The sequence below is a fragment of the Aureobasidium melanogenum genome, assembly GCF_000721775.1.
Source record: "Aureobasidium melanogenum CBS 110374 unplaced genomic scaffold scaffold_6, whole genome shotgun sequence".
Taxonomy (NCBI): domain Eukaryota; kingdom Fungi; phylum Ascomycota; class Dothideomycetes; order Dothideales; family Saccotheciaceae; genus Aureobasidium; species Aureobasidium melanogenum.
The window spans coordinates 1032523-1047685 of record NW_024470058.1 but is presented as its reverse complement, the minus strand read 5'-3'; the positions used below and the strand labels follow the sequence as shown (position 1 = coordinate 1047685).

At 50.7% G+C, this 15163-nt stretch overlaps 6 protein-coding genes across 6 annotated transcripts; 2 read left to right on the top strand and 4 right to left on the bottom strand.

The window, feature by feature from the left end:
- Positions 1–161: 161 nt before the first annotated feature.
- On the bottom strand, positions 162–1018 carry M437DRAFT_64993 (uncharacterized protein; the record flags this gene model as incomplete). Its single annotated transcript, XM_041024528.1, has 2 exons — positions 162–786; positions 924–1018. The coding sequence occupies 2 exons, from the start codon at positions 1016–1018 to the stop codon at positions 162–164; spliced, it is 720 nt and encodes a 239-aa protein (XP_040881479.1).
- Positions 1019–2738: 1720 nt separating this feature from the next.
- M437DRAFT_64992 (uncharacterized protein) lies at positions 2739–4821 on the bottom strand (the record flags this gene model as incomplete). Its single annotated transcript, XM_041024527.1, has 6 exons — positions 2739–2917; positions 3105–3432; positions 3697–4141; positions 4196–4347; positions 4489–4551; positions 4606–4821. The coding sequence occupies 6 exons, from the start codon at positions 4819–4821 to the stop codon at positions 2739–2741; spliced, it is 1383 nt and encodes a 460-aa protein (XP_040881478.1).
- A 2515-nt stretch (positions 4822–7336) lies between these two features.
- Positions 7337–7747, top strand: M437DRAFT_64991 (uncharacterized protein; the record flags this gene model as incomplete). The annotated part of the gene is made up of 1 exon (XM_041024526.1): positions 7337–7747. One exon carries the CDS (start codon positions 7337–7339, stop codon positions 7745–7747), a length of 411 nt encoding a protein of 136 aa, XP_040881477.1.
- Positions 7748–10584: 2837 nt separating this feature from the next.
- M437DRAFT_64990 (phosphoglycerate mutase-like protein) lies at positions 10585–11889 on the bottom strand (the record flags this gene model as incomplete). The annotated part of the gene is made up of 3 exons (XM_041024525.1): positions 10585–10672; positions 10811–11592; positions 11854–11889. 3 exons carry the CDS (start codon positions 11887–11889, stop codon positions 10585–10587), a joined length of 906 nt encoding a protein of 301 aa, XP_040881476.1.
- Positions 11890–12550: 661 nt separating this feature from the next.
- M437DRAFT_74256 (ribosomal protein S8) lies at positions 12551–13178 on the bottom strand (the record flags this gene model as incomplete). The annotated part of the gene is made up of 2 exons (XM_041026200.1): positions 12551–12810; positions 13046–13178. The coding sequence occupies 2 exons, from the start codon at positions 13176–13178 to the stop codon at positions 12551–12553; spliced, it is 393 nt and encodes a 130-aa protein (XP_040881475.1).
- A 625-nt stretch (positions 13179–13803) lies between these two features.
- On the top strand, positions 13804–14576 carry M437DRAFT_74255 (translationally controlled tumor-associated; the record flags this gene model as incomplete). Its single annotated transcript, XM_041026199.1, has 4 exons — positions 13804–13818; positions 13960–14071; positions 14139–14485; positions 14550–14576. 4 exons carry the CDS (start codon positions 13804–13806, stop codon positions 14574–14576), a joined length of 501 nt encoding a protein of 166 aa, XP_040881474.1.
- Between the last annotated feature and the right edge of the window lie 587 nt (positions 14577–15163).

Genomic DNA, 15163 nt, shown 5'->3' with positions numbered 1-15163 from the left:
TACATATACCAGTGGGAGAAGTTGGACAACTTCTCGATTCTCTGCTTTGATCCATCTTACTAGAATTGAACGCTGATCCAGAGAGACACATTCCCTAGCAAATCAAGGACGAAGACGCCGGCACAGTACTTGATTCCTTGGATCGACAGGTGAACATCTCATCAGACCGCGCCATAGCCTTTCATGTCTTCGGTAGGACGAGGAGCCCAAGCACCCAGCTCAGTGAGGTCAGCGCCCTGTGCACCAATCTCTGGACCGAGTGGTGCAATGTAGATCTGGTCTTTGTCGGTTTCGCGAAGGCAAATGCGGTTGTAATACTTACGTGAAGCGCAGGCGTAGAGTTGATCAGCAGTGACATCTGCTTTCTTAACCTTGACCTTTGCGTACAAGCAAGCCGTCTTGTTGATGTTCCCTGTAAAATGCTGAATGAACTGTTGCTGACCAGCTTCAGCCATGCCGAAGACGGAGGAATGCTTTTTCACGCCTCTCTTGGCTTCCTTATATACAAATTCTCGTAGGAAATGTTGGACCACCATACTGGTCTTGATATAAATGTAGGATCTTGCAAACGAGAGATGAGTGGCCTCGTCAAAAGTGATCGTCTTTACACCCTCGCTTCCCAGGTTGACAGGTTTGTCTGGTGCTGACATCCACTGCCAAAGGATCTTGACACCCTTCTCCTGCGAGAGTGCATTTGGCACACTGTCCACAGGGTCGGTAAGGGTTCCAGCTGGAGTGGTAGCAGGTAGCGGCGACTGTGGCTCCACCTCAGGCTTATTGCTCTTCCTCGAGGGCGCCGTTGTTGTGATTCAACTTGACGTAAAAGTCGGACAGAGCAGAAAGAAACACATCCGATGTGCTCGCCTCTTTGGCTGCGCGAAGTGGGCCTTCAGACGTTGTCAGTCTGTTAGACACTGAAGGACCAGCTTGACGTGGCTTCGACAGAAGACGTCGCAAACACAGTCTCGCCAATGGCCTTCATCTTGTTCATGAGGCGTGAGCGTTCCTTGCAATCCATGCCGAGGTTTGATGTTGAATATTAGACTAACTGAATCCACGCAAATGAAATACAGAAAAGCCGCGACCGCAGTATATACGTGAGAAGGACTTGAAGTTCACGCATTGAAGAACTCGAGGTTCTCTTCGGATGGGATGAGGCAAGGCTCCATTTTTTGATATATGCTTTGGACGTTGTTGCCGGACAGAGACTCCGGGATCGATATGCCACATTGATGGCAACAAAACTCGTGGGCCTCCGTCTTGAGACTGATCTGTCTCTGCTTTATATAAGCAGTACCTGCCTGCTCTCTTTAGCACTCGCTGCCGAACTTTTTGTGCTTTCTGATCTGTGAGGTAAATGAGGCTTTACTGTTGCCCTTGATCGAGGCTTTCTTGACCTTAGGAACATTCACAGAAGCTATATTGAGCTCGATTGCCCTGCACTGCCATTTAGAGTGGGTAGTGAGCACAACTTCTTTGGGGTTGTCGGGATCGTTAGGGTCGAGTCGAGAGAGCGTGTTGAGTAGCCCGTCATCCTTGTATCTTATCTCGCCGTCGGATGGAATGACAAGGCCTTGCCCCCTAGCGGAGACTTTGCCGAGTGTGCTGGTGGGTGCAAAATACCAATACTCCAGTTGGTGCCAGAAAAACGTCTCGTACTCGTCCTTCCATGTGTGGAAAGAGCCCGCCGGGACATTTTGCCTTTGCACTGATGTGCCTCGTGGACAAACATGAGACCAAAGCTTGCTTCACGATAGGTGATGAATATATATATATAAGCAGTAGCTGCCTGCTCCCTTGAGACGTCGCTGTAGGATTCTTTGCGCCTTCTGATCTTTGGAGTAGATTGGCTCAGTTGCGGTCCTCATTGGATGCCTGCTCAAGATTGAACAGGTTAGCAGAGCACTCCCTGCTGGTCTGGTTGAGCTAGGAGGCTCAGTGGGTGTAATCTTGGTGCGCTTGTTACACGCGGGAAATCAATCGCTCCTCTGCGCTCAGTCGTCATGAGACATCTGAAACAGGCTTGATACGGTCCATCTGATGCTTTTACGAGTCTGCAGCGGACACCCTTCCCCCCTCGACCCATTTCAGCTTTGCAGTCTTGCTCGTAGCAGTAGGGTCAGCTATAAGATCTTGCCATGAGTGCTGCTCCCGACAAGTGTTTTTCTTGGTGCCAGAGCCAGGACAAGTGAGTTCAATTCCAATTTTCCAGCCGGCAGGCAATTTGTTAGGGTGCGCTTTTGAATGTGCATAGCGAGACGAGCAGTAGTAGAAAAAGTGGATCTACAATGAGCACACTTGTGACTGCGTTTGCGAATACCAGAGCCAGTGTACCTGTCGCCAGAGTCAGGAACCAGAGCAGGAGTTGCGGGAGGCTTCATGGGAGAAAGATCGGCAGTTGGACTAGGCTATGGTGGTGTCATATACACCACGTTGGAGCCATCCTCAGGAGGAGCGAAAGTTGTATAATAGGATCTCTGTATCTTGACGAGTGACTACACATTTAAGGCGAAGCACGTGCAAGGTGGGGACTCTTGCACGGCAACGTAACACGCCCAAATGCGGCCGTTAGGAGACACCAATTTGAAGTATGAGTTCCAGGCAAACGAAATTCTCGAAGAAATAGGCAACTCTCTCCTGATGAACGTCAAAGACATGAGCATTGATGATCATAGTCTCAAGGCCAGGGCTATAATCGACCAGTGACAGAAGCCAATCAGCGTACGAATCACCCTCGTTCATTTCATCAACAAGCTGCACGGCGACACGAAGAGGTCGTTGAAGAAAACCAGCTCAATGTGCTCAGGTACAAAGTCCATGGTATTGACCTCATGGAAAGCCTCGTCATCCAGTGAGAACACCAGCTTCTTCAAGGGGTAGAGATGAGCCTGGGGCGACTTGATGGCTGCTTTGCAGACTGTGAGATGAAACATAATAGCTGAACCTTGAAGTTTGTGATGAGTCTAGACTCGCGAGTCGGTGTTGATAGCCCAACCAACATCGCATGGAAAGCGTATCCTGTTCGCATCCTTGGCACTGGCAGTTTCAACCACTTTCTGCTGATACTCCAAGAGATCCGGCAGATTGGTCAAAACTGCACCGACGCTGCTTGTAAGACTTGTTGACCTCTGCAACAATGTTGATATCGTTGACTGATGTCTTCCTGCCCAAGATTGGATCGTCCATCGCCTCGAGACATTGCTCGTATTCCGAGCGTGGGAGGCCTGAGGCAGTTTCCTTGTTCGTCGTTGCTGTACCGCTACGGCGTGAGGCTTTGGGAGCGGCAGTCGCGTCACGTTTGATAACGCCAGCAAGAAAAGAGGTTTGGGCGCAGACATACTTCTTGGGACCCTGCGGTCCTTCAACGCGCCATTTGTGTTTGTGGCCATGTACAACAACAAGCAAAGATATGACACTTTCCTCGCTTGACCACTGTATATATATAACATTGGAAAGCTGGATGGTTGACTGGAGTCTCGGAGACGAGTGACCAGCGTCCGAGAGTCCGACCCAGCTTGGGGATCTGTTGGCTGAGGACTTCCAGAAACAAAATGGAATGCCCAAGATTCAAAGAAGCACTTCCATGATGTAGGCTTCGCGGGACTCGTCGATGAACATCCCAGCTCTATGATATCGCCTGTGGATGCATGCATAGATGCGGCCCGAGAACCTGACACTCTATCGACATAAGCCGACAGCCGCAGTATCAAGACCACCGAGAGCGCCGCGCAGAAATCTTGAAGCAGCGTCTCGCAGCCTCTCGTCGAAATCAAGACCTCCGGTGCTGAGAAAGTGGCGGACATCATGATCACTTCCGAGCTCGTCAATCCGGTAGAGGTAGTATCGACGACCGATACTTGTGGCTCTCTCGAGAATGTCGACGAGTGTGCTGTGATCGAGGAGTATGGGGTCGATGATACCGGGGATTGTGGGCGTTGAAGCGACCAAGTCAACATTCCGCCTTCCTGCGACCCCTCGTCCTTGGATCACTGCTCGAACTTGCGATATTGTCGGCGACTGCGTTGGAGGGTACAGCAGCATGATGAGGATGAGGGACTGGTGAAGCACTATCTGCAGGAGCTGGTGCAGACTGGGCGAACCAGGGCACAATGTGCAGTGGGAGACAGGAGTCATTCTCGGTCTGGGCAGCGAGATTCATGGTAATATCGTATAGAACATCGGCGAGGAGCCGTACCTCAAGCCTGATAATCCAGCGATAGCAGGCGGTAGCCCATCAACACCAGCACCAGTATCAAGCATGTCCTCTTGCTGCTTCTCTTCCAGAAGACAAATTACCGGCCAGCAGCCGACAATGGGGAGTTGTCCAGTGTCGACGTTTGCCCTTGGCTACAGATGATGAAAGTGATCACCAGTATATAAAATTAATAAGCCTGCGCGATGAACGGCGTCGAGTGTATGGGAGACAGAGAAGGTCCGCTAAGGCAGCAGTGTAACCCTCTAAACTTCAAACATGGCGTTGGCGCTCACGACTGGTTCTTGTTGAAGATTGTACACCAACGATACCGTCAAGAGGAGGTCACCAGTATCGTACTGCTCTGGCTAGCAGTTGTGCAAGATCGAAGGTCTCAATGAGGTTGCTCGCACGACCGTTTTCATTGGGGTAAAAGCGTAACCGTCACCCAATTCTGTCTCCAGATCGACATCTTGTCTTTGGCACAACACGGTTTGAGCTTCATCGGTGAGCTGTCTTTGTGGTTGTAGAGCCGACATACAACCATCGACCGCTTTTCGGCCTATCGTTGCCATCCTGTCCGAAAAGTCTTGTGGTTCAAAGTCGTCTGGATCTTCGCACAAATCCATCGCGTTGGCGCAAGTGACAGAGCATTTGTGAGTACCGGTTGAAAAGGATAGTGCGACAAGACTTAAATCTTGAGCTTCTGTGCCCATACAACGAGCGAGGTCCAGAACTCAGTCACGGCCCAGGCACGATCTGAATTTAAGTCCAAGGGTCTTGTAACGAGAAGAGGCCCTGATCAACTTGCTATACTGTGAGCGAGTCGTTTTTGAACGGGACTTGGCCATCATGGACAACTGGTGATCTTGCCAGCATATCAGTATAAATGAAGTTTGCGCTGAGATAGCGGTTGGCGGTAGATACCGAGCCGGCGCACTTTTCAGTCTTGGAGTTCGTGGTTTCAAACAAGCGAAGGTAGTACTCATTTCATTCCAAATGACTAATAAGAAGGCCGCGAATGTTGGTTTTGTGCGGAAGCTCTGCTTCTGTCGCATTGTGGTCCGCGATAGGGGTAGCAAGGACCTCAGTCTGACAACTTTGGTGCTTGAAAATGTGCAGACGATGACCGAGACGCACAATTCGAGCGAGGAAGTTGAGGTTCATCTGATCGAGGAACATTCGTTGATGGGATTGTCAGTCTCAATGCAGCTGTTCAACGTCGCCAACCATAGACGACATGACAACTCCTTCGCATAGTCAGCCGTATATATAATTTTGCTGGCTAGCTTGATGGACTTGGCTTTGCCAACAAATGTACTACCCAGCACTTTGACCTTCGCCGCGGGTATGCAGGCGACTTCCACTATATAGCATCGCGCTGCTGGGTGGTGTAAGGTGCCCACGACAATTGCATCTCCTCAACTTTGTGGGCATTATCTCCATCATCGCCACAGATGCAAACTTCTTCCGGTCTGTAGCACAAGTTGAGGACACCCAGGGTTGAACAGTACACATGCTCGTGTGTCTCCGAGGCAGCGCGACACGGATTCTCAGCTGATATCATCGGCAGTGAATGGCCGTGATTGATGCCACTAAGCCGCTCGATCTCTTTCAAGGCGTCTAGCTTATCGGTCTATAGTTCAACCAGATGAATTCGATCGGCAAGTCAAAGGAGACAGAAGAGGACACAGCAACTTTTGTCTACATCGAGGTCGCGAGCAGCACATACTCCAGGATATGGCGGCAGCTTGACACACTAGTGGTTCATGAAGGTTTCACGAGTGTGTTGCTGTTCGATATGTAGTTGGTGGTCGGGATGTGAGTCATCCAGTTCGTTGATGTCATTCTGGACAATGGCACCTCTCCAACCAGCCAGCACTGCGGATAGTGCGACGCATGAGGGTTGTGGGTATTGTAAGAATGATGACCGCCTGCGTTCCCAACATCTTTGGGTTGCGGTATTGTTCGAGAGAGCTGATGAGATTTGCGGGGGAACCATGAATCCTGCATGCGCATTGGGTTCTCTTCCGGCCAGTTGTGTTTGAACCACGTTCGCAGACAGCAAGCAGTTGCTCATGACCATCATCATTGTCATCATCACCATCACTTCTAGCACATGCAGCAGGTCCAAAAGTTTCAGTACATATACGAGTAGCAGGAAGGCTCTTGGGGTGTAAAGCTTCCAACAAGGCACCCTGCAGTATCCTTGCTTGATTTTTCGTGCACCATGTTGGCAATGCTATCAGATATAGCAGGATCATCGTGGTGAGAGGCATGACTTCCTCAAGAGAGGTGCAAGAGTCAAAGCCGGCGCTTGAGGAAAGTTGCAGTCGTTTCGAGATGTGGTCATTAGATAGTCAACTTGCAGAAGGCAGTGCCGGCTCTGATGCGATCTTTCGCGAAGACCGACCTACGTCTCCATGCTAAAGTCGACAGTCGCGAACATGAGCATCGTGAACAGCCTGTGATGACTTGTTGTTGGATGGTACGAGTCATAAGATCAGCAGCTATCCGATAATTCAAATCCATGGCAAAACCTGATCACAAGATATATACACAGAAGTTCCCAGCTCTGCGGTCGATTACTGCTAGTACAGCAAGGTTCGACCTGCTCAATAGTGGCTTCAGTGCCGGTTGCTCATCATCAACATCATGGTTGTTGCCTGCAGCGGAGTAATCAGAAGGGAGAAGGTTACGCACATCATCAGAACCAGGGCTGAGACGTCTCTGCTGTCCAACAAGCACACGAGGCTGGCAAGAAGTAGCAGCATAAACTTCGCCACTAAAGTCCAAGCACTTCTTTCTGCTGCGACACCTGCATAGGCTGCAAGGTTGTGACCCTGCTGCGCCAATGCGAGACATTTCAGACCTCAATCCCTTCCAGACGATTGTAGTCTGCTGCCTGGCCGCAAAGTCATTGCTCTGCTTTTCCATCTTGATTACTGCCAGAGGATGCTCCAGACGACTTTGAAAAGATGACCAAGCGTATCCCCGAGCTTGTCTCTTGTGCGCTCTATGTTGGCTTGGTGGGCCTAACCCCTGAGTCTCCTGCCTCCACGACCTGACTGTGTTCTCTGATGTTCCGGGTGCTGAGACATGCCTGAGCTGGCAGGGGTTGGTGGAGGCGACTGAAGCAGAGTAATGGTCGCACAGCTTGGGCTTGCCAACCTAGCCGCAGTACGAACACGAATTGTGAGACAGACCAGGAACGATGCGGGTCTGGATGATGGTTGGCATCCTGGCTTTCTTGACCCTGGAACAACGGCGCTTGTTCGTAGGAGTGCGGCCGCGGGAGAGCATCATTATGGCGAGCACTCTGTCGTAACGTCTGAAGTGCTTGTTGCTGAGGCATCCTTTACGGGCCAGGAAGGTCTGAGTTGGCATGTTGAACACGCTGATAAGACGGGGAGTCCTTTAGAGCGCATCGGCAATAGCGTCCTGGCCGGTAGCGGTGATGATAATGACATCAAGCTGGTCGTCGTTTTGGTAGACAGACGCAGTAAAGGGACCCTCGCCGGCGTTCTTGACCTTGGGCACGCAGGGTTTCCATGATGAAGAACATATACGTAGCGAAAGCACTGTTGACAGATCACATATATACAAACGGTGGAGGTGGCGGTCTTGACACATGCAAAGATAAAAATGAACGCCAAACAGCCTGTTCGAGAGACAGTCTCGCCAGCAACCTGAATAGCAACAGAGAAGTATGTGGTGATCGGAAATTGCTGTTTGGAACAGTGAATGATGGCCTTGACAAGCGATCGAGAGAGGTGGATGGTGAAAGCAGTTCAAGATGAGATATGGGGAGCTGCCAGAGGGTTAAGCAGCCACCGCACTGCTAGTCCAGTATCTCCAGTCCTTGCAGAGTGATGAGATACGCAAGCGTGCGATTCTGGATGGATTGTTGTGCGAGGAGCGCGATAGTAAAGTCATCGAGAATGTCGTTGATCAACGGCACAAACGGCACCTTTCACAGGATCAACGAGAATCACACATGTCGACAAGCCGAGCAAAATTCGACTTTACCGATCCGCCCAGGCTCGGAGCGGGAGCGACAACGAAGATCTTGTGCGTCATCTGCATAGATCAGGATGAGATCGAGTGAAACATCAAAGCGGCTTCTAATCTTGTCGAAGTCGGTCTGCATCTCAGCGACCTTGATTGCAGTTTCGACAATGCTCATTTGCTATCCGATTGCGCGCATGTTAACTCTTGTCTTGTTTGGACGGAACAGCATCGCCAGGCTGCCCACCAGAGGGCTGAGTACTACCAGCAAGTCTAAGGGAACAGCATTTGGTAGGCGGATGGGAAAGATCAATGATATAGGTAGAGCCGCAATAGGAGATGTGGGAATTGCAAGTGGAACAATGGTGAGTGCAGAGGCAGTAGATATACCAACAGTCGATGCAAAAAGCTCGCTGCATCATGGCAAGCGTTGCATTCCGGCAGGGTTAAGTCAGATACGACGCCAGTCAGAGCCAACGACATTGTGAGTTCGTTCAAGGATATCCAGCTCATCGATACGGTCGTTGTAGTGGAAGCCGATAGTCACGGCTTCGTAGATCAAGTGAGAATAAAGCGGACCGAAACAAGCCAAAAGCAGGTTGATATATAGCACCAGTAGGATTGAGCTGTCATGATGGAGCGGATTATACGTTTGTCCGAGTCATTCTTGACCTTGTGGCTCTGCTGAGAACTTGAGAAGTGCGACCAATGCTGATTTCGAGAACGATTCTATGGACGACCTCGAACTCGTTGGTGTGCATTGGACGTCAAAAACGAAATTCACGAGCGATTGTGTAAGGCAAGGTGTCGGTTTGACTTTGGACCCATGGACCTTCGACACGAGCATTGAGGGTTTTGACAGGATAAGCAGCATGGCATGAGGATTCTATGGGCATACAGCAGATCTGAACGTTTTGAACTGTGGGGAAGGTCGGTTTGTAAGGAGCCAGGCCTGTTCAGAGTTGTTCTCCGGTATATGCTGAGACAAATGGAATGTGCGAAGCAACAGAATCTGCTTGTCCATATGAGGCTGTAGATGTGCACCGAGAGATATGGATACGACCACCAGATATGAGATGGCACCGATTTGCCAAGATGGCAGCATGATGCAGACTTGATCTCTGCACATGCCACTTGGCGAGGGCTCAGATGAGTGATAATACTTTTCGAGGTCTGGGTGAGTCGGCCAAGGACTGTAAGTAGCATCGGCCCAACCGCGAGCAATTGGCCGCATCTTTGCCGAAGAGCAAGCTCCCGAAGTGTAGACGCAGAGTGTCTCGAGCAACAGGGCTCGTGAGCGCTAGCGAAGAACAGTGGTGAGAAGCCACGGTGAAGTGCCTGGAATATCAGGAGAGAGCTGCTGGGCACCGGGCCGAGAGTTGACCACGCCAGTGATAGGGAGTTTTTGTCAGGCTTTGGGACGGGTCTTCTCGTACTTGGTGAACTGCACAGTGTGCAACGGAGTGCTGCTGACAGTGGGAGAAGGCATGGGTTGCTTAAGACGTTCTCGACAATGCAATATGATTCGAGTTCGCATCTCTGGAGCATTGATTCTCGCTGTGTTGAGATGAGGGCGAGAGCCTCTAGCAGGCAAGCCTTGTAGCTCAAGTCTGCCAACATGAGACATCAGGGAGGTTCCTTAGCATGAGCGCTGAATCAAGTCTGCCTAGGGAAGGGCTCTGTAGCACCTGGAAACGCTCTGTAGCGCAAGTGTTGACGGAAGCGATGCAGTAGCTTGACATGTCGGCAAGAGTGATGTCAAAGACGTGAACGAATCACGTTTGCTAAATTTTGTGAGTAGTCAAAGCAGGGAAACAAAAAAACATTCTTTCGTGATGAAGGTAGAAAGAGGATGGTGCAAAGAGAGGAAGAAGAGAGAGATATGTATTAGAAAGCGAAACCATAACCGACCACCCAACCAAGCCGCCCCTCAGAAAAGGCAGCATGGCATGCAAGCCCAGTGTAATCCCAAAAACAAACCTCTTGATCATGGACGAGGCATGAAAAGACCATCTATGGAAGCCGACTACCTTGAAAACCTTTTACCTTTTCCTTCATAGCCTGAAACCAGGCTTCAAAATACCCTCACCCTCCTTTGCGCCTTCGTTGATCTTGTCGTTGTATGCATTGGGGTCTCGTAGGAAAGACTCGTCGGTGGAAAACGCCCTGTTGTGCCGGAAGAAAAGAGAGAATCGTAAGCTTGTGTGACTTTTTTGTTGTGTTTCTGAATTTTGCCGATGTTCTTGCGGTTTCGTAAGGGTCGTGAGTTGCATGAGGTACGAGTAAAGCAACGCAGAGGTGGACTTATTGCTTAAAGCATGCCAAAAACAAGAACGAGATGCTGATCTTGAAAAGAGCTGGCCAAGACGTGCGGGCTTATAGCTCTAGACAATGTTGGCACCGCCAGCACCGTACGTTGCGACAGTGACCTTTGGTGCCAAGTAGTCAAGACCAGGCTCGAACCACCAGTTCCTAGCTTAGGATAGTATCCTCTTTCAAACCTTGTAGAGTGTTGATGGAGGGGAGAAACATGCAACGAAAGGTGATGGAGAAGGAAGGGAGCGTCGGCGCACGAAAGAAAAAATAAAAGAAAAAGGAAAAATATCATACCAGCCACGTTCTTCGCCCTTCTCGAGGAAGGAACAGTCACCATTGACCTCGCAGTCCCAACCACCCTTGACACCCTTACCTTTCCAGTCGACAAAGGGAATGTTCTCGGGTTCGTCCAGTGTCCAGATGTGTTGCTTCTCGACGGGAGCTTCGGGGATGTTGCGGCGAGTGAACTTTGATAACGAACAGGTAAAGCACTTGAAATCTTCTTCGCTAGGATCTTCAGGCATACGTCCAGTCAGAGCGCGGCCAATGCAGATCATGCTGGCGGCGTGTGTGCAGATGAGTAGTGTCTTGGGTCCGGAAGGGTCCTGGTCGAGCTTCTGAATGACGTGGTAGAGGGCGTATGCAATACGGTCGTGAAGAGAAGTCAGACTCTCGCCATTGACGCTGGGGCGAATGACAGGAACGTAAGCCTCGGCAAGGCCACCAGGGAAGTGCGTGTGAAGGACATCAAGAGTAGCAGGTGAAGGGTGGTCAAAGCGAGCAAGACCGTAGAATTCGCCGACTCCGTTCTCGACGTGCACTTGGAGCTTCTTGTCTTCGGGACGGGTAGAGTTGAGTTTGGTCACAGTAGGTGCCAGAGTTTGTAAGCAGCGGTAGAAAGGAGAGCTGTAGATGACATCGACAGGAGGATCCAGCTTGGAGATGTGTTCGGCCAGTTCCTTGGATTGGTTCACGCCATGAGCTGCCAGTGCAGGATCTGAAGCAATGCCAGTGGGTGTGGGAAGGTTGCTTGTGTATGTGCCAGTAGTAGGGTCAACCACCCAGTTAGAGCGAAACTGTTGGAGCCATGAGTATGTGTACCGAGGTTGTGAAATGGGAAGAGAGAGGAGGGTCAGGTGTCATGGAAGCTCAAGACTAATCGTCACACCAGAGAACAAACGAAGAGATGAATTTGCCAAGCTCGTTCTCATAGTTCACACTTGGGCAAGTCCAACTCTTTCTTTGTGCAGGATTGAAAAGGAAAGTGCGGCCAGAGTTCCCATGACACATCGTATCGGCGGGTTGAGCAGGGAGGAAGGAGAAGCAATAGGACTTACGCCGTGTCTGGTAACGTAGATTGTTTCGAGAACCATGATGCGTCGCTTGTATGCAAAAGTCAAAAGTTGGTAGATGTTGACGTTGTTGTCCACAAAGGTGGTGGAAAGCGCGGCGGCTGCTGAGCGGAAGTTTTGGCGGCTGCGTCAGCGGCGTGGCCTGGAGTCTCAAACGGCCGTGCGAGAGTCAAAAAAAGTAGGGAAGCTGAGAAGGGCAGACCGATCACCGGCTTGTAGGCGGGCCTTATAGGTGTGATGATTAGAAAGAGAAGAGATCACGGAGAGGCAGAAAATTGTGAGAGAAAGTGAAGCAAACAGACGTGGGACAAAGAATTGCGTCTTGATGGTCACGCTCAAAGAGTCCGCATGAAGTTGCCGGGCATCAATGGCAGCCTGCATATGAACACACACTAAACAAGTCAAAGACATGGAAATCTACACCGCTTGATTGTTGTCGTCTTTCCGTACTCGCAAACACGGTCAATGTTGTTTCAGCGGAGGTGTTCGATTTCCGTAAGTCAACACACATGTCACATGAACCATGGAAAAGGTCATTGATGAGAAGAAAGATGGTAGACAAGCGTCATTGGCTCTTCATTGAAAGATGATCAAAGTGGTATCTAGAACAAGACGAATGCCCGAAACTTTTGGTGGCTTTTTGGTTGTCGTGAGGTGCAGCGTGCAGCAGATGCAACAGAATCTAGTAGAAGAAACCGATGATCTTGCCGGCAACGTGCTTGCGGCGGGCCTCCTCGTGGTCCATGATACCGGCAGAGGTGGTCAGGACAATGTAACCGAACTGACGCGAGGGAAGGAGCTTGACAACCCACTTCTCCATGTCGCGGAGCTGGACGTTGTAGCGGGGAGAGATGACACCAGTCTTGTTGAGGCGGCCGTTGAGCTGGACAACGATCTTGCCGTTGCGGTGGTCGTCGACCTCCTCGAACTCGCCAATGTAGCCTGTTTGAGTCTTAGTATGTTGCGAGAAAATAAACAGCAAAACATCATTGAGCAGTCCGAAGCCGTGTAAGTTCCTCGACGGTTTGATCTCCCGGATACTTAAAGGGCAAAGGCCGTGGGTGATTGAGACCGTTCACCTAGTTATCAACCCGGGTGTGTTGCATTTCTTCTTGGGGTAGTTTCCTCCTCTTGCTGCTTCGGACTGGCGCAACGTGTCGACTCGACTGAGACTTACCGTGCTTCTGCATGACGGAGAGGAACTTGACAATGACCTTGGAGGATGGACGGATCAGGACCTGGCGCTTGCCGCTCTTCTCGGCGTTGTTGATGGCGTTGAGGGCATCGTTGAGGACGGAAGTCTTGACCATTTTTGCGGTTGTCGGGCGAGATTCTCAAACGGCGACGAAGTAGGCGGTAGGAGGTATCTGCTGGCGACGAAGAATACGTGTTAGCCCTCGGAAGCCGTGAGCGCAAAGAGTGCCCTTCGGGATGCGCAAGCGAATGTGCGAGTGCGACCAGAAGGGTTCTTCAGCTCGTCCATGTCAGACGGGCGGTGTCGTTCTCTCGGTGAAGACAACGATACGCCGGTCTGGGCTACCTGAAGGGCACTCGATTGCTAGAGTGACAGCGCATGACTGCGACTGCCATGTGCGACGACTTACCTCACGGATTGGCGGCTGGAGTGATGGTAAAGAAACGACAGAACTGACCCAGAGGCAGGAGAGTCGAAGTTTTTGCAGGCGCGCAGTCCCAAGTCTTGGCGGTCAAATTCGCTCGACACGGGCATTGTGGGGGTCCAAGCGCCGCGCTTTCCCGTTTGAGCGCAGGCGTGAAGCGGCCAGACGCCAATTTTCTGCTGGACGTCTCCGCAACGAGGGAAGGAGCGAAAGAACAAAAGCACCCCACCCCCGAAAGACGCAGCAATCTTTTTCCTCGTTCAGTTGCTCCTTCTTCTTTCCATCACCACAAACCTCAACCACAAACACCGCCAATATGCTGATCTACAAGGTCCGACTCCCCGACTGCTGAAAAGAGCTGCTGCCATTCGAGCTTCTCCGTCTTTCACACGCTGGAGCTCGAATCGCCGCTCTTCTTGACAGCTCAACCCCTCCCTGAATCCTCGAGCAAGCAGCTGACTCGACCCTACAGGATGTTATCACCGGAGACGAGATGATCTCGGACTCTTACGACCTCAAGCTCGTTGACGGTGTTGTCTACGAGGCCGACTGCGCCCGTATCACCATCGGTGCCGACAACATCGGTATGCTCGTCCTGAATCCTCAACAACTTTTCCGACATGCCCCAGGGGCTAACATTTCTCGCTCCAGATATCGGTGCCAACCCCTCCGCCGAGGATGGCGGTGACGAGGGTGCCGACGACCAGACTCAGTCTGTCATTGACATTGTCCACTCTTTCCGCCTCAACGAGACCTCCTTCGACAAGAAGTCCTACCTCGGCCACCTCAAGCAGTACATGAAGAAGGTCAAGGAGTCCATGAAGGCCAACGGTGCCTCTGACGACGAGATCAAGGAGTTCGAGACTGGTGCCTCCACCTTCGCCAAGAAGGTTGTCGGCTCCTTCAAGGACTGGGAGTTCTTCACTGGCGAGTCCATGGACCCCGACGGCATGGTCGCTCTCCTCAACTACCGCGAAGATGGCACCACCCCGTACATCGTAGTTTTTATGTCTCCCCCTTTCTTTTCTGCATTTTTCGTAAAGCTAATATCTCGCAGGGAAGCACGGTCTTTCGGAGATGAAGGTTTAAGCGATGCAAAAATGATTACGACAGGGCCTATACCCAGTGCTTTGCTACAACACAACGCCCTTACTCTTATGAAAATCAAAGATCCCATTTTCCGCGCTCATACTTCTGTCTCACGTCTATTCTGTTCTCATGCCTGTGATCAAATCTACGTCCAAGCTTCTGCCTTTATCTTTACTATTCGTAACAACGATTCCCGATCGAAAAGGTGTTGTGGTTCAACAACGAGCGATACCTCAGACAAACAAGCCTTTTAGAAACGAAAACTCGTTTTCAGAATGGCCTGGTGCAGCGCACCAAGCGAAATACTCAAGCAAAACTGACAAGAAGAGTCTGTCAAAAACGAGTATTCGTTTTCAGAATAGTCTCGTGTGAAATAACAAGCATATTCTACGACCGAAAATGGTAAGAAGAGGCAGTTGAAAACGAACATTCGTTTTCAGCATGTGCGTGTGAGGAGGAAGATCGAAGGTGTGAGTGTATCGAAGGCCGTGATAGAGCTATATCACATGTATCCAATTTGATCGTCAACTAGATTTGGTTGATAGAGGGTCCAGGTACAAGACAACGAGGTCCTTATCAACTAAATT